The sequence below is a fragment of the Megalops cyprinoides genome, chromosome 14, assembly GCF_013368585.1.
Source record: "Megalops cyprinoides isolate fMegCyp1 chromosome 14, fMegCyp1.pri, whole genome shotgun sequence".
NCBI classification, from domain to species: Eukaryota; Metazoa; Chordata; class Actinopteri; order Elopiformes; family Megalopidae; genus Megalops; species Megalops cyprinoides.
Window position 1 is genome coordinate 9,620,960 of NC_050596.1, and position 17,185 is coordinate 9,638,144.

The window sequence follows — 17,185 nt, forward strand, 5'->3', positions numbered from 1 at the left end:
CATATGATACTCGTGTAGTCTTTTAAACAAGGGTTGTAATTTGTTGAAGTTGTAGTTTGAAAGTTGGTTGCCTTTAACTGCACACCAGCTGAGAGAATTTTTTTGCATTTTAAAAATTTTGTTGTGCTTACAATTTTTAAGATAATCCCACATTATAATAAAAAGGTTTTCCACTAGATATGGTTTCAGATACAATGACATTCAGAAAACTGTTTCTTCATGGTTATTTCTATGAGTGCATTGTTGTGTCTGTCTTTCACATCCAACGTGTCCAAACTAATAGAAAATATGTCATGTGGAAAATCAGATAAAGACAGTAACAATCAATGAAAGCCCATAGGCAAAAGGGGGGAAAAAACTATGGTATTTATAGAATAAATATGATTATGTAATCTCTAATCATTACTTGATACTGTGATATAAAAAAACAAACTCTATTAAGCTGTCTTCAAATATGTAAAATTATATGATTTTACAATGATTGCATATTCACTTCACAGCTGGCTGGCGTCATGAGCCTCCATTTGTCATTGACTATTGTGTCCAATTATATAATTAGCTTTGAAAACCGCAGCTCATCAAGGGCCCTTATGTGTTCCATCGCACTGAGCGATTCACAAACAAAGTCATTACAACATGTATTCACACATATCAAATAACAAACAGATGGTCACTGCACACACATGCTCATTTGTATTCGGCACGAGAGGCAGAGAAAACGCGTCCTTGTTGAGCTTCGCATTGAGAGCCGACTTCTGTTCTCAGAGAGCGGCAGCTGCTTAAGCTTTGAAATTGGCCCAAACGAAAGTCATGAAAGATCCTGTTTTTATTCGTTCCCCTACAGTGAAAATAGCTTGTGATGAATGCAGTATTTTCTAAATGATAATTCGTTGCTGATAATGTATCATATCTTGTTTGTCTCAGCTTTTTTTTTTTTGCCCTCATGCATGCACCATCGCTACTTAATGGAAATGAGCTCATTGTTGCCAAGTCATTGCATTATCTGTTCTTTGTCATCGTGTTTTTTTTTCTGCCTCTCTTTTTTTATCCTTGACAATGTCTGAGTTAATAGACATAATTATTCTGGTGTCACAGGCTAATTTAAGGGTACATAGATTTCTAGAGATGATGGTTAGGCAGGTGAGGATGGCTAGGCAGGTTTGGAAGTCTCAGACAGAAACCTATGCTGCCATCTACTGGAAAGGAAGGAGAATAGCAAATTTGAATGAAACTACGAATTCTTGTTGCCAGACTCAAACCAGCCTGTATGTTTATGATTATTATATCCATTATTATTATTATACACATCATTATATAATTATACCTATCAGTTACCTACTAAAATTCATATGACAATAACATACCATACCTGTTTAGCTTAAACACTCAAAATAGTTAACATTTTAGATTACTCAAGCTTACACAATATTTTTTAAAACTAGATTTTCATGTCTACGTGATACTTATGATGTTGTTTAAGGGTCTTTAAGGGTTGTGGAGAGAGTGGAGGTGTATGTCTAATATGAAAATTACTGTATTAAACAAAACAGTATAACAAAAGCCATACTTTTACAGACACAATCCACTGTTGTATAGTGGAGTCAACGTTCAAGAAAATCCAGCAGATTATTGCATTTTCACATTTATGGTTCATTAAATTGATGTCATTCATGTCACATTTTTAATTTCTACAATTGCTACATCATTTCTCATATTTTGTGCTGAGGCACTATAAAACTATGGATATTGAATGGTTAATTCATATATTCAAATGATCTTTCCTTCTCTGGCATTAATGTATATTTAAAAGCATACTATACATCCTTTTTGTTTTAAAACATTCATGGTCTGTACCGTTTGAATGTTGTATTAGTGATTACTTTGGCTCCGTGAGTGTGCGTGTGTGTGTGTGTGTGTGTGTGCGTGTGTGTGTGTGTGTGTGTGTGTGTGTGTGTGTGTGTGTGTGTGCAGGTGAGAGTGTTTACAATCTCCGTATCAGTGTGTGAATCTGTGAACTGCAATGCTGAGGTTAAGTGAGCTCCTCCCTCATGTACACAGGAAGAGTGATGCTGAACTCCCATCATACCTGTGCAAATTAACTCTGTTTGACAGTCCTCCCTCAGTGTCTCTAAACAAGATATGGCCCTGCTTCAAAACTCATTTACTGTTATTACACAATAATCTGGTTCATTTTACCATATGTCTATTCTGGTTGTTAATGTTTCAACACTGCATTGCATGGTGTTCAAACTTTATTTTCAAGTGGTGCCAAATTACCAAAATAGTTGCACTGCGTTTTTGAGCTTTTGAGAATGAAAATTCTGCGGCCTACTCTTACTTTATCCGCAATCTCTTTCTTTCCTAATGCCAGAGCAAAATATTTTATTTTTGTGTGTTGGATTGTATACCGTAATACAGTACAGGTATATGCCCCATTCCAAGGACTCTCAAAGCAAGTTAGATCACCTTTGGCAATCTGTCACAAAGTAAACAAGGGGAATTTTGATTTCGCTGTTGACTTTGAAGTCAGGCCTTGCAGTCCTACCTGCAACGCAAAACACACTTGACCAGAGAATGATAAAAGTACAATTTACCACCTCTGAAAGTACCTTTCTTCAAAATATTTCCTGTGAAGTTTCTCAGTTTCAGTTTGACTAAAATAATGCCACCAAATACCACATATATGATAGATAGCAAATGAAGTCCATTGTGTCAGTTTTCCCCTCACTGCTTGGTAAAGAATTTTCTCTCTGACTGAGAGGTCATGCACATTTATCAAATCTGTCATCTGTCCTGAATACCACTGATCTGAAATGTGCCATCTAATTAAAAAAAATTCAGTCACCAACAGTCACCAAATTAATTCCCAATGTTTTAATTTGCAGTGGGGTTTCATCAGTGTGAATACTGTCTGGTGTAACCAGATGGGTGGGGGATCTAATCCCTGGAGGAACACAATTCCAGCCTTGAGGGAGGTACTTCTTCTGAAGTGGATCATTATATAGGGTGACCAGAAGTGGAGCATTTTCAACATCACACTCCTTTAAAAAGGCACATAGCCTAATCCACACAATGTAACCAATCTACCAGGCAGAAATCTAAAGATTAAAGTACGGTGCAAATATAAAAGATTGCAGTGATGTGATAACAAAGCTTATTGATTTAATTATATTTCTGACATCTTCTTAAGATGGGAAAATCTAAGACAGCTGATGCATTCATTAATTGCTATGAAACCTGGATTGTTTTGGGGACATTTGGTGAAAACCAGGATGTTGTAGTATTTTTTTTTTTTTTTTTTCAGATATTTGTCTGGACACTGGCCTCAAAACTGAGAATGTCCCTCCAGTTGCTGTGGCCATTAAGTCGTAACTTGGATAACAAACTTTAGTGAACTTGGTGAAATAAAGGTTGAGACTAGGGTTTCCAGCCCTCCCGGATTAGCCAGGAATCTTCCAAAATGTGATTCTGAGAGGTTTTCTTGTTCTTATGACTGAACAGATGATAATATTTAACTATTGACAAAGGCTTTTACTGGGTAACATCTATGTGGTTTGAAATCCCAACTGCCAATCAAGAGCCAGAGCAAGCAGCATGATTGTCATAGCATATGTGAGTTCTTCACATAGGGTACATTCACATTTGATAAGGACAAGGCACAAATCACTTTTTAATTGTGTGTGGCCATAAGTGATGGTTAAGAGGCATAAATTGGGGGCCTAGGGCATTATCAATGATGTAGTGAGGCAGGAAGGTGAAAAAGGTTCAAGTTTGTGCATTTATTTTGTAACCATACCATGGGCGGCAGTGTAGCACAATGGTTAAGGTACCTTGGGCAAGGTACAATTCCCTCGGCTGTATAAATGGATAACGTTGTAAAGAACTAACCTATGTAAGTCGCTTTGGATAAAAGCGTCTGCCAAATGAATAAATGTAAATGTAATACCAAAAGTTTGTAATGAGGTTATACAGTACAGAGATGAATGTTTGTAATAAGTCAGACCTCAGTGTCATTGTGGTTATTTCTGCTGAAAACCCTTAAAAGGGTCAAAATCTGGGTGCTGTATAGGTAGAGGTTATGCCCCACTAACCTGTTCCTTGGCAGATGCCATACTTGCCATTCCAATTGCATGGTTTGGTGAAGGGAATATTCCAGCAGCTTTTTATCAAACGGATGTGCAGGTGAAATCATGTTTTGATGGTAGCAACAAACATTACCCTCTGCTGGCAATACAAGATACTTACTGAATTTCCCTGCCTTTTACTCCTGTCCAAATATTAGTGCCACACAGTATTCTGTTCCATAAATCTGAATGTTTCTTGTTGTTGTCATCCTCAACAGTTTAACTGAAATTCACAATTAACTTGTGCATAGTTAATATGTCTTTTGTGACGTGTGAGTGCGTTGACCTGATCATTTGGCAGGTGACCAAAGTGAGATTACGCTCTCTAGACACGTTGCCCAAGAGGCCATCTGAGTGTCAAAAATACAGTAGCACAGCCACAAAATCTCTGCTACAGAACCGAGAGGTGAAGAAACAGACAGAGGGAGATGACAGTCAGAGAATGACAGGGGCAGTGCACTCTGTGAGGTTCTGACCGCCTGTAGTCCTTAGTAATGAAATTGTTTCTACTTTGTTATCAGCTAGCCTCCCTTGGCTTTACAAAGACTGCTGAAAATGGCTGTAAAAAGAGTAGCTAGTGCCACATGATTGCGTATTGTGTGATTACAGGAAAAAACAATCAAACAAATCCAAAAGTGCCACAAGGCATCCACGGCAGCAAAAGGTGAGCTCACCGATACTTTGAATCTCTTCCTGGGCCAGTTCTGTACTCTGGGCACCACAGCCACCAGAGCCACAGTGGTGATTTGTTCAGTTTATTTGTATTAAAAACAATGACACCAAGATGCCAGACCAACACAGGCCTCAACGTTTTGCAGGAAAACAGTGAGTCCCAACTCTTGTGAGTCTCAGCTGTAAAAAACAGCACAACAATCTTGAGGTGTGGCCATGGTAGGTCCCAACTAATCCTCTATACTGGTGTCCCACCTTAAGCAGAGCTGAATGCTTGAAGTCGAATGCTTGAAATTATAAGCCCCCTGACAAACTAGTCAGACTAGTCATCAACATCACTGTTCTGTTCAGACTTTCCTCCATATGTGATGTGTCCCACCTCTTCCGGTCAGCAGTTCATCTTTTTACGTGTACCTGGAAGAGAAGCTGCCTTAAGCTGCGTAGTGATGTTGCAGCAGAAAAAAAAAAAAAGTGCATGTATGTTGTTACCTATTCATAACACCTTATTACTACAACTACAATAACTACAACTACAACTATAACTACATAACTACAATATTATTGAATATTAATTGTTCAAAGGGGGGATTCTGCTTGTGCAGTTTAAGGAGTCTTCTGAAGGTTTTTGGATGCTCTAAGAGGTCCAGTGATGGAAAGGGACTCTTGAATATGCATGGGTCAGACATTTAATTGTTCAAATGGAAACATTCCCCTTAACTTTGCCTTAGATTTTATGTGTCTGCGTCTTCTACCACACCCACAGCTTGTAACCACATCCCCCAGCCCACATGCATAAGAAATAAGCACGTGCAGGCGCATACGTGTCAAAAAACACACACACACACGAGCAGAGTGTATGTGCCTGTATATGTGGCAGCTTATCTTACTGTGTAGCATATTCTCATCCAGCACTCACAGACACTGTGGTTTGTCACATAGATACAGTACACAAGATATTTACTGTTTCATACATATAGTAGATGTGTGTGAACACAGATAAAAAGCTTAACTTTGCAAATACAAATACAAATACTGGGGAGCGGAGATGTTATCATCATACTTAATGCAGACATAGCACTAACAGGTACCCACGAAGGCTTCACTTGATTGTTACAAATAAAAATAAAAAAGCACTCAAAATATCAGAATTCTTTCATCAGTCAAGTCTGAGGTAGTTAATGTACATATTAGTATACCTTGCCTTACTGAATCTAATGCAGTGCAGCAATTGCAAAGGTAGATCTTGGTCAAGATATCTGTCCTTTTTTTGTTCAGTTTGGTTAGGCTGTTTGTTCTCCAGTTTCAGCCTGGCACCCATAAGCCACTGCAGGAAGGCAGGTTGCACGTCACAAGAATTTAACAAGATAATGAGAATGCGTCAACAATGAATCCTGTCCGATTGATGAGAAATCAGAGTTTGCTTCTATCTAGTGCTTTAAATAAGGTACGCCTATCTGTACTCCTCATCAGAGCTGGGAGCGTCAACTGAAAACTATTCATGTTCGAAGTAATCCAATGATGTGAATGAGTACTTGGTCATGACAGTAACCAGGTCACAAGCAATACTGCAATTGGTGGTATACTCACCTCTTTCCAAAAATCCACAAGCACTTGAGTACAAAGAATGTACTTTTGTGCTCTCTGAACACTGACAGTTCAGTGCTCTGGCACAGTTTGGTGAAGATCTATATATAGAGGCGCACTTACCAAAGACAGTTTTCAAAAGACCACCTGTTGTTGCCACTTCCAAAAAAAAAAAAAAAAAAACATCTGCACTTCTGCAACATCTGAAGACTTGCTGTGGGTAATGTCGGAAGGAGAAGTAGGTCAGGAAGGAAAAGCAGCAGAGATTGAGAGATATGCCGTACAGTCCCCTCCTCTCACTGCCTCTCTCAGGCCTCCCCCAGTCTGGCTCCCTGCTCTTTCTATTGACACAGAACAGAGCATGACGGGGACATCCATGCCAAAAATTTCCCACGTGCATTTGTTTTCAGGTGCTTTGTGTGTTTAATCAGCTAAAGACTGACAAACATTACTCTGGAAATTAAATTCTTAGAAAACTGAGACAAAACAATTCTGATTACGGCTGTACATCAAACATTTGCTTCTCACATGCTTGAGATTGAACTGTTTCTACAATGCAATTAACTGTTCATATTTCACTCACACATTTGGGCTCAGTATAGTTTTTCCCCTAATTGTAACTGATGACCCACTGAGAGAGTCTATTAAGGCTTTGTTTCTTTAAGTCTGTATTTCAAATATTTATTGCTATTCTGGCAAAATGCTTAATTATTACACCATGTGGTAGCAGTTAGCGTTCATTCTCCCAAATGTCCTTCTCCATGTGGGAATGCAGATCAACAAAATGATGATAATTTTATTATTTTCATTATAAAATAATGTGTGGAAACTGCAGCAGTTTGTAACAATACAGAGCAGTCCATGGATGTTGATAATCAATGTCAATTTTGTGGTCAACGGACAAAAACATAGCATGATCTCATATGAAATCAGATGAAGAATAATTGACTGAACTGTCATGAACTGCTGTGTGTAATTATCATTAGCTTGTCAGTTCATACAACCCAATTAACTGTGAAGGGGTCAACTGTTGCTTTGAATATACATGCATCTATTTCTATTTCTGAGAATTAATAAGTAAAGCACACATAGTATGGATGACACTGCACACAATAATTTGACACTTTTCAGGAGTTGCTGAAACACTGCTTAAAGTAGTCGCGCAAAGAAATCATTTGCATATGCAATTCTGTATTTGATCTTAAGGTGGAAGGAAGAGACCATAATGCTGGTGTGGCCGTTAACTCACTGCGGTCCTGAAGAAGACACATATAGAAATGGTCAAAAACAATCTTCGCCTCAAGGAGACACACCAATTCTCCATGAATCGATTCAGTAAGCATAGACGCATATTTGTAACAAGAACCTGAATGACATTACCACAGATCTGCTTTGCCAAATTTCAGGGGACTGAGGATGTGCTTGTGCATGTCTTCATGAGTTTGTCTGATTATTAGAATTTACTTATATTGGATTTGTCCCCATGTACTGTAATTGTCAGACATTGTCAGCTAAAAAATATTTTGTTTACTTTTTTAATTTATTTGTTGTTTGAGAACAACCTTTATCAAAGTTTATTTATGTTATTTGAACCTAACTAATAAACTAACTAATGACTTAATGACTAACCAATGGCAGTGTGTTCTGGTAGAATATTAGCTTTTGCTAGACTTGTAAATTATATCTGACACAAAAACTTGTGATTTTTTTTACCTGCTGCAGGAGTGGAGTGTTTGGGTTTTATATATATTTTTTTTTCCTAGCAATTGAACAAAACTAAGATACCGTTGATATTTAACTAATGAATGCTGATTATTGAGTTAAAATGTTCAGGTCACAAATATATAGGATGACATCTTGAGTAAATATCAAACTGAAGAGAACCTAGCATATAATTTAACATCACATTCTAATTTTACTGTTTGCCAAAAGGTGCTCCTTTTTTGGAATGGTTCGACATTTCCACGATATAGAATGCATCATTACTTTTGTGTAACAACTATTTCTGCAAGATTCCTCTCTGGTTTTCACAACACACCAGTGGTGTCATGGAGGACAGAGGCTTGTGTCAGACTTATGGCTTGTCTTACCTCTGTAACTGTAAAGAAGTACTTTTAAATCAAAATGAGGTGAATCTGTGTTTATTGTAAGGACAGTATCAAGTAAGGTCAGTTTTGGATCGCTAAGAAAAATGGTATGCATGATGTGCATTGATTTGGATCTCTGAGAAAAAGTTTGAAAACTTACAGTGTCTTCTTTGTTTTACACTTTTCACTGAGAGGAGTGAGGGTAACTGTGTAGATCACCCGAAAAAAATTCAATCTAAGGGCATTGCTATTAGCTTCATCTCCATGACCTGCTGTGCGTCACTTTGTACTTTGCAAACTTCAGTTAGATTGATTGCTGAATTAAGGCTGCCATACCTCTTTTCTGCATTTTGCAAAAATTCCCTCATTGTTTCAAGCTTGAAAAATTATCGTTGAAACCACTGAGCTAAGTAGGTCATCTACCTTAGCGTGACTCAGGACCGTGTTCCGTTACCACTGTTTTTTCAGAATAATGCCAGGTATCTGCCCTTGATTTCATTTATCTCTGGGTGGTTTAATATTGAGGGACCATGCCATACATGCAATTAAATGTATCTTTATTAAAGTTTTAACATACACTACTATTGAACAGGTGATTCAAAAATGTACCATTCTATCACATTCTCCATGTGTATCAAAAAGAAAAACTACATAGATATTCAAATTTCAAGATTTTTAGACTGTAAGAACATTGGAATTGCCCAAAAGCTATATATGGTCAGGCGTCTGTACAAATAATGTTGGGATGCTGCTTAGGTTTAGACAGTCTATTTACACATGACCTTTTTGGTTCTCAGTAACTACTAGGTTTGACAACAATAAGATATAATTATTTACAATGTGAGGATTGTTATGCTCAGACTGACATAATGCTCATATTTTTATCAACATAAAGTGGTCCTCCAGATGCATAATGTCACGTATAATGGACCCTGCCCTTTAACTCTGACATTGGGTGACCATTGAATCACCTGGGCCAGGCGTGAATCTGGCTCAGGTCTCAGCATGCCGTTAAACATCAGCACAAGCCAGGGAGTCCAGAGCAGGTGGCCTGGCTCTTAAGTGTTGCTGCTGCTGTTGTCGGTCATGGTTTTGGAGGACAGGACGGACGTGAACAGGTGGCCCCTGAGCAGGCTCATCACCCGCTGCTTGTAGCTTTTGATGGCGAAGAAGTAGATGACGGGGTCCAGGCAGCAGTTGAGGTTCATCATGGAGACGGTGACCTGCAGGGACATCTTGAAGGCCCTCAGCTCCTCGCAGGAGGGCTCACGGAGCAGCTTGCGGACCATAAACTGCATGATGTTGACGTGGTAGGGGCTGAAGCACACCACGAAGGTGAAGAGAACCAGCAGGATGATGCTGTTGGCCCGGTGGCCTCGGCCCGAGCGGCTGGCCACGGAGTTCTGCCGGGCCGCCCGGGACAGCTTCAGGTTGATCTGGGTGTAGCAGCCCAGGATTACCAAAAGGGGGATGCAGAAGCTGATGGTGCAAGCCGTGAGGAGCAGGTGTGGCAGGAAGCGGGAGCCCTCGAAGCTGAAGTACTCCATGCAGGTGCGCTTGCCCCTGTTGTCGCCGAGCATGCTCCTGAAGAGCAGCGGGGCGGTCTGGAGGAACACCAGCAGCCACACCAGGCCGCAGATGCCCCGCACCACCTGCACCTTCCTCAGGTAGAGGAGCCTGTGGGGGTGTACCATGGCCAGGTAGCGGTCCAGGCTGATGCAGGTCATGAAGGCAATGCCGGCATATGTGTTGGTGTAAAAAATGACAGTGGTCAGTCTGCACAAGAGGTCCCCAAAGGGCCAGTCAAATTCTAAGATGTAGTAGGCGATTCTGCCTGGCAGCGCCAGGGAGAACAGGGTGTCGGACACTGCCAGGTTGACCAAATACAGTGAGGTGGAGTTGAATTTTTGCTGCTGAAGGCAAGTGATGTAGAGGACCAGGCTGTTGCCTAAGATGCTGACCAGGAACACTAGGGTGTAAAAGATGGGGAAAAGGACCTGGGCTACTTCCTTATAGATGTACACATCACAGCTCTGATTGGAGGTGACGGCATCCTGATCCATTCCAACCCCAGCAGGTAGCACAGGAGTTTCATAGGCCATGTCCCTGTAGGAAAGAAGAGTAAGTTTACTGACACAGTCAGACACATTTCCATCCTGTATATCACATATCATATACTAATTAATATATTATAATTACACACACACACACACATATTTACACACACACACACACACACATACATACACACATATACACGTCACAATTCAAAAACAAATCCACAACTTGTTTTCCATATTAATACTACTCCTAATCATCCGTATGCTATCCTAACAATCCTCCATTTTAAAATCAACACTTTGTGAATTTTTAAACAAACATGAATGAGAGATTTAACAGATTTTGAAAAAGGTCAATTACAGGTGCGTCAATCAGTGTGTGTCAGAAAAGAAAAAAATATGTAATTTGTCAAGGGCACAGTGCCGAAATTGATCACACCATATACAAAACAAGGAATGACTGCACCAGGAAAGAAAACCTGTTGTTGCTCACTGAGAGAGATAGATTGACACCCAACAGGATATTGCTAAAAACCTCAAAACAACGTCCCCAAATATGGAACTGAATCTACACCTCTGTGACCCAGTCTCATTGAAAAATATATGTCTTGAGCATATTTATAGTAGGGCTGCCATTTGGAAACCACTTGTAACCAAGCCAATGTGCAACATCAAATAACCTGCTGTATTGAACACAAAATCTGGACTTCTGAGTAGAGGAAGAAAGTATGGTCTGATGGGCTGCTAAATCATTGTTTACTGTTTTACTTTCATCTGGAGAGATTTACATTTGGAGAAAGCCAAACAAAGCCTTAAACCCATACTGCTTGTTCCTAACTGTTAAACTGGTAGACTGGTACTGGAAGGTACTTTGGTAGTGGCGCTCTTGTGAGAGTCCTCGGGTCTGATTATTACCCTGCATAGTAGAATTATGGCCAAGGATTATGAAGCCATATCAGGCAACCACGTGCAACCTATAGTGCAAACATTATTTCCTCAAGATGTTCTTGTAATCCAAAATAAAAAAAAAACAAAACAAACAGATTACAAGTGTGGTTTCTTGAACACCAGGATGGAGTCAAACACCTTCCACTGGCCATTATTGAACTTTTATGGGAAGTTCTGGAAGGCAGAGTGCAGAAAAGCTTTTCACCTGCTTCATTTCTCAAACAACTGGAGGGTTTCCCTTTTGAAGAATGGTCCAATATTCCACTAGAAACAGTTCAAAACCTGTATAACCTCACCGTGAGAAGGACTGAAGATGTTCTGAAGGCAAAGGGCAGCCCAACTCCTTATTAGTTAATAAATACACAAGAAATAAATATATTGTGTGGTGTTTCCTGTATTTTGCCAACCACCTGCATAGGAATAGCAAACATTCTTTAAATTGATTTTACTACTTTCATATATCAATATGGTTATGTTAAAACATTATTTAAAATTCTCCAGTCTCTATAATAACAAAAATGTTTTTCATTAACAGTGGTCATGGTTCCACATTTTATCATGGCATGCACAGTGTATTTGGCCTCAAAAATATTTTAGCATTTTTTTGTGATACATGAGTCTGTTCAACTACGGAAAATACATAAAATATCATAATAGCAATCAGAAGCAACACACTATCCAAACTTAAATTCCAGCTTGAAGAGATAATTTTATATGAACATGCACAACAATGTCATTCGGCACCATTAACTTTGAGCATTAAACTGAGCTAAAATATTGTCTTGAGCACTTACGGCAATTTGTAAGTCTTCTGCAATCCAGCAGACATGCTCTGTGGTGACTGTCTTCTCTGAAGGGTAATGCTGAACTGACAGAAATGTCCTCATGACACCTATGACACCAGCCCTTTTATCCCACACCCAGGAAACACATCACAATAAACAGCATAATAACACTGATGATAACATGATCATCTTCTGAATGTATTATGCGAAGGGATCACTGAAAATTTATGCGAAGGGATCACTGAAATAAGATCAATCTTGGAAATTATTCCATGACCAAATTATTTTTTTCTTATCTTTTATAGTTATTGATTTTTTCCAGTAAAGCCCCAATGTTCCAAAAACTAATCTGAAATAAGTTGAAATTTTAAATTCTATTTTTAGTTGTCTGAAAACCACAGAAAGAAAACACATCAACCATGCTGTGGGTGTATGATAACCACGTTATACCTTAAAATAGTAAACTCTTCTAGAACATATGGTGAATGGGTTCAAGCCTGTCAACATAACACAGCCCTAACCCACTTTACCATGCAGCAGCTTTGACCCATATCCATGAATGCAAGTTTAAAGCTGAAAGCATTGTAAATGAATTGACTGACTTTCCACTGCAAGCAGTTGATAACCATATGATGCCTTGTGGTTGCCAACTCTAAGAATTATGTTGGCATTTCTCGTGAAGTGTCAGACATAGAGTTCACTTCAACAAGGTGCAATTGTGGGCAAGCTGGAAGACCGTAGAAAAAAAGTAAACACGATAAAAATCTGAGGCTGCTTCCTCTGTTTGACTTCTCTTCTGATTTCCTGTGAGAGTTTGACAATGATACCTTTTTTTTATACAAGGGCAGTTTAGATGAAAGCAGATATGAAACAATGTTCTGAAACTGTCAGTTATTACTCTACATTATCAATACCAAGAGCATTTGCAAGCCTGCAAAAGTATAAAACAGTAAAACCTTGAGATGAGCATCTCTGAGGAGACACACCTATATCAGGTTAGTGTTTCACACTAACTTCTTCCCTGTCTGTAGTCTTTTCCTCAGTGGTCACAATGATATAATGACCTGTAACACTACAATTGATCAATGGATATAGTAATATGTTTTACTGATTATAAGTGAAAACAAATTAGCCTGTAACACGTCAATAAAAAGTTATGGTATTGTGGCCTACCTGTTCACATTAGTCTGTTAAGTGCCACTGTAAATGACACGCAAACCAAAGGTGCCTGATAAACACAGCCATACCATTAACTGATCATGTACTGATCATCATGGCTTTGTTTGTACATGATAGACTTGATCTTACATATCAAGATATCTTACAAAATAGTGCAACAACTGTATAAAATGTGTTATACAGTATGCTAGAGAGGGGAAGGTGCTAAAGCATATCACAACCTCAATCAGTCCGCTACAATGACATAAATGAGTCATGTATGCTGACAAGTAACATGTTTGATAAAACACCTGTTTTATTGTAAGATCTCAGAAAATTATGATAAGTGTGGGTTTAGAAAATGTATAAAGTCAAAAGAAAAATATTTCCAATTGTGCTCTCTGTGAGGTTTTTTTTTTGTCTTTCTCTCTGAATATGTGTCTTATTCAACTATTCCAAAAGAAGATTAAAAACCTTTGTCACGTTTTGTATTTTTCATCCACTTTTATTCACCATCCTAAAAATAACAGATCATGCTCTAACTGGCTTTGATGTGCATTTGTATGTGTTAGGTGTATTATGAAACTGATACTTGTAGGACTTATGGGACACCAGTCAATATATTATTTATTAAAACCCACTTTACATTACATTACATCATATAAAATTTACATTACATTACATCATATAAAATTATATATTTTCTTTTTTGTGTGGTGCTGCTATTTATGGTGAATGCTTCAGTTTTTTTTTTTTTTTTACTTTGAATATCCAGGTTGTCAGGAAACACACACAGAAAAACACTTTATTGAACAAAACAGTGTGCAGTACGCTGTGCCTAGGCTTGGGCTGTTCACTTTTTATTACCACATAGGTTGTGTGCTTGTGTGTTGTGTGGCAGACCTGTTCTAGCTGCTTTGTCTTTTTTGCATAGATAAGACTGCCCAAGTCTGGTGGTATATCAGCTTCCTACCATTACCTGGGCTTGTACGTTTAACCAGTTGCGCAGATTACCAGATTTTGCCACAGATACACTGATCGGTACAGTAGCTAGTAATGCTTTTTACATTAAATGTGCAAAAAAGGGGCACCACTAGCCAAGTGGCTAAAAGCAATATCTCTGTGATGGTCAGTGACAATGAAATACGTAATGTCAGACAAGCATACATATACATGAATTTTCTTTTAAAATCAACTTAATTATTAATTGTTATTATTTTATGCTAATTTGATTATTTTTAATTTCATACATCTCCCATAACTAAATATTTTAGGTGTGTTCAACAATTTACGGAAGTGTTATTATATTATAAATATTATAAATATTATAATACATTATAAATATATATATATATGTATATATATATATATATATAATGTATATTATAAATATATATTTATAATTTATATATTTATATATAAATTATATATAAATATATAAAGGTGACAGTGCTCAACTTGCAAATAAAACATTTATATATATATATATATATATATATATATATATATATATAAATATATTATAAATAAATGTTTTATTTGCAAGTTGAGCACTGTCACCTGCAGGTATAAACAATGAATTAGAGTTTCAAGATTTTCCTTCATTTCAATACTGCTGCTGCTACTATTACTACTACTACTACTAATAATAATGTATTTTATTATTATTAAAATTAATAATATTATTATTGGTGATGCAGAAAGGAAGTGATTCTTTCTCCTCCCAAATCTTCATCTGGAATGTCAATGTGCAAAAAAGAAATCAATAAACCTATAATTACCTCCTCTTTTCTTCCATAGACAGGCCAATCTACATGATTTCAACTCCATTTCATCACCAATACATCACAAGGAAATAAACATGAATGAAATAATAGAATAAGAAACTCAACATATTTGTGTGTCAGTTGTTGCTTTCTTCTCTCACCTTGATGAAAACAGGAAACCAAAAACTATACATGTAGTTTGATACATAATACTCTCTATCTATGGGTTTTTTAAAATGACTAATACCATCAATACTTTTCCAAAATGATTCAACATCAAATGTGGTCTCACACCACATGATGCGGCTGGTCAGCTTTTTTCAATTGCTTATAAAGACTCACAGAGCAATGGAGATGTTTGTACTCTTTCACACAGTGCAGCCAAAACCATTCTTCTAACAATGCAGATGGATAGCACTCTGTGAATTATTCGTTCCAAAACTGGCAAGAGAAAAATCTGTCATTTGGCTGGTAAGAGTTTGGAAAAGGCATAGTAAATGCCAGTGACTGTGGCCCAGTTGGGATTACAGGCATAGTCATTAACAGGCTGCAGCCACTGTCAATGCCAGAAATACAAAGCAAAATAATAAATGCAGTCTAAATAGATTCTCTGCTCTCAGCATGGATATGGACGGTGTATGACGATCTTCATCATGACCAAGAAACATGCCTTAATGCTGAGAATGCTGTATGTTAGGTGGTCTTAGAAGATGCTCTTAAAGGATGACTCAGTCATGCAAGAAAGGGTTTTCCCCTGAGGTATAGCAAGGGAAAATATATGGTGGGATGTACATGAAAGCATATGCACAAACAGAGATCAAAAGGAGGATATTCAGTGAACCGTTACAGTTTGTGTTTAAACTTCTCACAATTATGTCTTTTCATTGCCATACTAAATAATAACTATATTTGCCTCAGATGCTTTTTTATTGAGTGGTTATTTTGTGGCCCCTTTATGGGTCAAAATGCAGATTTTTTTTGAATACATTTTTCCAGGTTTTTTTTTTTTTTTTTTTTTTCGGGGGGGGGGGGGGGGGGGTGGGGGGTGGTCAACTGATAGAAAAGCAATGTAGCATTTGTCTGTGGGGGTTGTATATTTACTCAGTGCATCAAAAAATGTGGTACGAATAAGAGTGATAAGAGATTGAAATATATCATTTAGCAACACATTTTACAGATCTCAGTGTTGTATTTCCTGTTTTGAAAAGCATGATGATGCTTTGTGAGACGTAATTGATAGGGTAAAACTGTAAACAAGACTGAGTAATTAACAATTCTTTAATACGCATATCATAGTTAACTTAGAGGCTAAGGGCACATTCCTTCAAATGCTAATGCCCTCAAATATGGATAATAATGACTGACCAAAACCATTTCCCCTAAACAGTGATGTATTTACAACCACAGCAATAAATGACATATAAGACAATCATATTGAAGGAATACCTTTTTTTTTTCATTGTAAGGATACAGCATTAAAATTTAAAATAAGAAACTGTTGAAAGCTTCGCTCCAGTTCATCTACACCAGTCGTGAGAAGCATTCACCACTGTAATGGGGATAAGATGTTAGTAAAGTAACATTCAGTGGAAATACCACATGAAATAACATCTTCAGCACACCAGCCTCACAGGGGCCTGTCCCTGTATTTCCCAAACATCATGTTTGTATGTTTTTGTACAAAGTTAAGAAAACCTGAATTGCATCATTTTTCACGTACATTAATTTTAAATCAAGGCGGCTGTGAACTAAGTCAGTTGCTGCTTAAGCTTTGTACTATGAATGAATTCACATTTGATGAATGTAGGCTAGAGCACAGTTTTGTTTTTAATGAATGTCATGTTCTCATGTTTAAAACTTTCATGTGCTCAAGGAGTCTGAAGACTACCTCAATCAGCTCATCAAAAATTGATAAAGCACGCTGAGCAAGTTACCGTTACTGCATGTTTTAGATCTCTCGCTGCTCCAACACAGCTGATTCAAATGATCAGTTTGTTATTC

General features: G+C 37.8%; 1 protein-coding gene across 1 annotated transcript; it reads right to left on the reverse strand.

Moving 5' to 3' along the window:
- Positions 1-9,525: 9,525 nt before the first annotated feature.
- On the reverse strand, positions 9,526-12,325 carry LOC118789413 (G-protein coupled receptor 183-like). The gene is made up of 2 exons (XM_036545825.1): positions 12,270-12,325; positions 9,526-10,573 (listed from the first exon to the last, which is right to left on the reverse strand). Exons 1-2 carry the CDS (start codon positions 12,302-12,304, stop codon positions 9,526-9,528), a joined length of 1,083 nt encoding a protein of 360 aa, XP_036401718.1. The 5' UTR covers positions 12,305-12,325.
- Between the last annotated feature and the right edge of the window lie 4,860 nt (positions 12,326-17,185).